Below are 5,180 nucleotides of genomic sequence, written 5' to 3'. Positions count from 1 at the left end.
AAAATATCGGAATTAAAATAAACCCTTTATTTCCTTGTAGGTTCATTTTACAAGAAGGAAAACAACTAAGAATAATGTAGGATGTATTGTGGGAGGTGGCGGAGACATTAAAGGCATAGAGGTTTAGCCCAATCAAAGAATAGCAGGAATTTTATTTTTTTAAGACGTTCGGAGTTACAAAGATATTGACTATGTTAAGATTTTCGTTATTTTGTCAGATATTGATGTCTCACTACTTCCATGCCCTTCACCTTCTTTTTTACTTCTCCCACACTTTCTTCATCATCCTCAGCAGCAGCATCTTTGACATCAAGTTCTTCTTCACCTTATTCATCTTCTTCTTCTTCATCTTCTACCTATTATTTTTTTGCTACATTCTTCATATTCTTTTTATTAAACTATTAATCTGGTCCGCGGTTCCGGGTAAAGTCCTTTGGTGCTGTGTGTGTATGGGCGGATGGTTCTGTTACAACTTTTGGTTTTGAAATCCCCGCTTTGTGGCTTCAGCTTCTTCCTGCCGCTCTTGGTGTCAGGACTGGCGGCTATAGGGCGATGTTTGTGTGCAATGAAGGCTTGTTCTAGAGTGCCTCAAATGTATCTGTGGTTTTCCAGATAAGGAAGCAATATTCACTGGATAGCAAAGATGTAGTTCGGCAAAGCTGTGGGTTCCCGGTCAAAGGAGGGGGGAGCTGCATTATTCAGACTCTGGGATATGCGTGTGATCTGGGACTAGGGTTTTTTTTTGTTTGTTTGTTTGTTTTTTCAGATATCTTGACCTAAAAAGACTAACCTGTTTTTCCAAGCAGATCCCTCTGCAGCTCTAATAAGGGGGCAAGTCCAGGCGTTTTGTAAATCTGTTAAAATGTCTAGAAACCTAAGATCGTGCTATTATTTGGCGCTGATTAGTATCAGGCTCAGCGTCTCTGCAGGGTACAATATCACCTGTACAGCTGCCTGTAGTATCGGTCACAGCCTGGGACGTGTCTTCTATACTATCCCCGATCCACCTGTTTGGGGAAAGACAGCTGGAAGGACAGGACCCGGTGTTATCAGCGGGGTAGTAGAGCTGCCCCTACCGGAATACCAGCGATCGCCGCTACAGCATAATAATCTGACGGGCAAAGAACAGAGATTGATTACAGATCCGTTGGTGATTTTGAATTTCCCGCTCAATCAGCCAACGAGCGAGAGACATCCGTGTGCTGATCCCCACTACACACTTGCTTTACAGAAGCGGCGACTTCCCCCACCTGAGTCCCGGTAGCGTCACATCAGGCTCCTGCCAGAACGTAGGAGACTTGTCTTAGTCGGGCTGTGATAGGATCAGCGCGGACACCACAGGGAATCTGCATAGGATAATAAGCGGGTGAGTGAGGAGCCTCCTCCTGTGTAGATGGAGCGGAGGAGAAGCTCTGGCAGGGATTAACCCCTCCCCCGCCAGCCTGTAATTGCCGATTTAGGCTATGTGCACACGTCAGGATTTTGTCAGGATTGTTCATCAGGATTTGTAGCCAAAACCAGGAGTGGAACAATTAGAGGAAAAGTATAGTAGAAACATATGCTCCAATTCTGCATTTATCACCAACTCCTGGTTTTGGCTACAAAACCTGATGAAAAATCCTGACAAAATCCTGACGTGTGCACATACCCTTAGGGTCGCTCGCAGAACTCAGCGTCAGAAGAATGATCTGCAGATGGCTGGAAATGAGCCCTTATTGGGGGAGGACTTTGTGCAGTGATTGGGACAGATAATGGCTATTTCCCCATAGATCCAGGAAGCGGCTAGTCAGCTGTGCCAGGACTGTAAACCCTGCAGCTTGGAAGGCTGTGCATTCGGTGAGATGTTTTGTAGTAGCCGCACCCAGTGTTCAATGAGGAGCCGGCTTCCCTCAGGAGCTTTGTCCCCTGTATAAACTGTACTTATCCCTCATGTGTGTACTTGTCCCCTCAGAGGTGTATGATCAGGGCCATCACATTGTCACTTCGGAGCGGCATGATCAGTGCCACCATTTTGTCCCCACAGAGCTGTATGATCAGTGCTGCTAAGTGATCTCGTTATCTGCCACACCTTGAATCGCTAAGAACGAGCAGATTCTCCCCAAATCAGCGGTGCCAACTCCAAAAGCTAAAGAGGAGGGAGCAGTCAGGGCCCCAGTGTGTGTCGCAAGTAAGACAAGTCTCAGGCTGTGACAAGTACCGATAATCCAGGCAGCGGCATAGGGGGATCTCGTACCCTGCATATACACAAGCTCATCCTCCATCCATCTACTGATGTGGAACACGTGCCCCCCAATACTCTGCACATACGGGGTACAGTGATATCACAGGTCAGGGAGGTGGCAGTCAGCGGATGCCGTCGCCTGTGTTACCCTTCTGGGCTCTCAGCAGCTCCAGCTCGTCCCCACATCTTACAATCAGCTTCCTGCACGATAGACATTGGAGTAAAGATCCCTGTCATGGTGACAAGAGCCGGGAATAGGAGGAACGAGCTCCCGCAGCAGATTTATCTCCCCGGATACACAGTGATGTGCAGATCAGGAGGATGACGGCGATGATGCCGGTATTTCCTCTCCGCTCTTTCCCGGCATCTCTGGTAGTGACGGCTACAAACGGCCGGTGGAGATGTTGGAGAAGGAGAAGAAACGGAGGAAACGCGCTCTGTTGTCCGGTGTTGGCCGGTAAAGGGCTTTTATCCCGGGCAGGGAAGCACAAGGGGAGAGCGGAGCTTCACTCGGACTCAGCTAGGAGGAGGCGGGGCCTGTGTCTAGTGTCAGCCAATAGATGCTCAGGACGGTGCAGCTCAGCAGCCAATCAGTGCGCAGTAAGCCTGTACATATAACAGGCGCCTCCATCTCCGGCCTCAGTGTTTTCCTAACAGGAGATATTTGTGTTCTAGTTCCGCAGCACATGATGGCAGAGACCGCCCCAGCCGCCGCTCCTCTTCCCGCAGATCCGGCCGCCAAATCCAAGAAGCAGCCGAAGAAATCCGCCGCCAAGAAAAGCAATAAACCCTCTGGCCCCAGCGTCTCCGAGCTGATCGTCAAAGCCGTGTCCGCCTCTAAGGAGCGCAGCGGGGTGTCTCTGGCCGCCCTGAAGAAAGCTCTGTCTGCCGGAGGGTACGATGTAGAGAAGAACAACAGCCGCCTGAAGCTGGCCGTCAAGTCTCTGGTCACCAAGGGCGCCCTCCTCCAGGTGAAGGGCAGCGGCGCCTCCGGGTCCTTCAAGCTGAACAAAAAGCAGGAGACTAAGGACAAAGTGGCCAAGAAGAAGTCAGCAGCTGCGGCCAAGCCCAAGAAACCAGCTGCTGCCAAGAAAGCCGCCAAATCCCCGAAGAAGCCCAAGAAGGCTCCGACCGCGGCCAAGAAGAGTCCGAAAAAGGCCAAGAAGCCCGCAGCTGCCAAGAAAGCGGCCAAGAGCCCCAAGAAGCCGAAAACCGCTCCCAAGCCCAAGAAGGTGACGAAGAGTCCGGCTAAAAAGGCGGCCAAACCCAAAGCTGCCAAGAGTCCGGCTAAGAAGGCTGCGAAAGCCAAGAAGCCCGCGGCTAAGAAATAAGCTGCAGCCACTGTTCTGTTACCACAAAGGCTCTTTTCAGAGCCACCACCCTCTCCTCAGCAGAGCTGTATGATCAGAGCCACCACCCTGTCCCCGCAGAGTTGTATGATCATTACCACCACCTTGTCCTCAGCAGAGCAGTATGATCAGTGCCACCACCCTGTCCCCGCAGAGCTGTATGATCAGAGCCACCACCTTGTCCTCAGCAGAGCAGTATGATAAGTGCCACCACCCTGTCCCCGCAGAGCTGTATGATCAGTGCCACCACCCTGTCCTCAGCAGAGCTGTATGATCAGTGCCACCACCGCAGAGTTGTATGATCAGTGCCACCACCCTGTCGCCGCACAGCTGTATGATCAGTGCCTACAGGTGACAATTCTGTGTAATTAATGGACGGAAGGGGGCGATGTGCAGCAGAAATCACAACACTGACATCATCCTAATCAATTGTCACCACTTGTAACCCGCATCTTAGTAATAGGGGTGTGAGGTGATTCCTCCGATGTGAGTGTTGGAGCCTCAGTGACTGATTACAGAGGAGCCACTGTACAGCTCCGGGCACTGGGAATCTAGAACCGGAGCTTCTGCTGTAGAAGCCGCCTGGAGATTTGATGTTATCCTGTGTGTTTCCAGCAGTGGGGAATATCTGAAGTGTGAATCAAGCTGAGCCTTCTGTGCAGGGATTGGTCGCGGACATCACTCGTTATTGGCTGCTCACTTTCTACCAAATAACCAATGGTGTGCAGGGGGCGTGTCCACATGAAGCGTGAATAGGAGCAGAGGAGTATAAATACCCTGCTCCCGCCGCTCCCCTCATCACTCCTGTTCTCTTCTATACAGAGCTATGGCCAGAACTAAGCAGACCGCCCGTAAATCCACCGGAGGGAAAGCTCCCCGCAAGCAGCTGGCCACTAAGGCCGCCAGGAAGAGCGCTCCCGCCACTGGTGGAGTGAAGAAGCCGCACAGATACCGGCCAGGAACAGTCGCTCTCCGTGAAATCCGCCGTTACCAGAAGTCCACCGAGCTGCTGATCCGTAAGCTTCCTTTCCAGCGCCTGGTGAGAGAGATCGCCCAGGACTTCAAGACCGATCTGCGCTTCCAGAGCTCGGCCGTCATGGCCCTGCAGGAGGCCAGTGAGGCTTATCTGGTGGGGCTGTTCGAGGACACCAACCTGTGCGCCATCCACGCTAAGAGAGTCACCATCATGCCCAAAGACATCCAGCTGGCCCGCCGGATCCGTGGGGAGAGAGCTTAGATCTGTCCTCCACACCTGACTGTACCACAAAGGCTCTTTTCAGAGCCACCAAATCCTCCCTCAAGACGAGCTCATTCCTAACATCTTATTCTGCCAATTATAGGTCACTTGTCATTACTAATATCCGGGGCACTGGGTCCTCTGCTGCCAATGATCCTGTCAGTAATGAGTGGATGGAGAGGGGCTCCTCACCTGTCAGTGCCTTGATGCCGAAGTGCTGAGTGATCTCGTTATCTGCCACACCATGAATCAATAAGAACGAGCAGCTTCTCCCGAAATCAGCGGTGCCAACTCCAAGCGTTAAAGAGGAGGGAGCAGTCAGGGCCCCGGTGTCTGTCGGGAGTAAGACAAGTCTCAGGCTGTGACAAGAACC

General features: G+C 51.7%; 2 protein-coding genes across 2 annotated transcripts; both read left to right on the top strand.

Annotated features, from left to right (window-relative positions):
* Nucleotides 1-2,855: 2,855 nt before the first annotated feature.
* Nucleotides 2,856-3,600, top strand: LOC143773977 (histone H1.01-like). Its single transcript, XM_077261278.1, has one exon. The coding sequence runs from the start codon at nt 2,908-2,910 to the stop codon at nt 3,550-3,552; it is 645 nt and encodes a 214-aa protein (XP_077117393.1). The 5' UTR covers nt 2,856-2,907; the 3' UTR covers nt 3,553-3,600.
* A 781-nt stretch (nt 3,601-4,381) lies between these two features.
* On the top strand, nt 4,382-4,960 carry LOC143773976 (histone H3). The gene has a single exon (XM_077261277.1). The coding sequence runs from the start codon at nt 4,397-4,399 to the stop codon at nt 4,805-4,807; it is 411 nt and encodes a 136-aa protein (XP_077117392.1). The 5' UTR covers nt 4,382-4,396; the 3' UTR covers nt 4,808-4,960.
* Nucleotides 4,961-5,180: the final 220 nt, after the last annotated feature.

Source organism: Ranitomeya variabilis, chromosome 5, assembly GCF_051348905.1.
Source record: "Ranitomeya variabilis isolate aRanVar5 chromosome 5, aRanVar5.hap1, whole genome shotgun sequence".
In the NCBI taxonomy this organism is placed as follows: domain Eukaryota; kingdom Metazoa; phylum Chordata; class Amphibia; order Anura; family Dendrobatidae; genus Ranitomeya; species Ranitomeya variabilis.
This window is presented reverse-complemented; position numbering and strand designations above follow the sequence as displayed.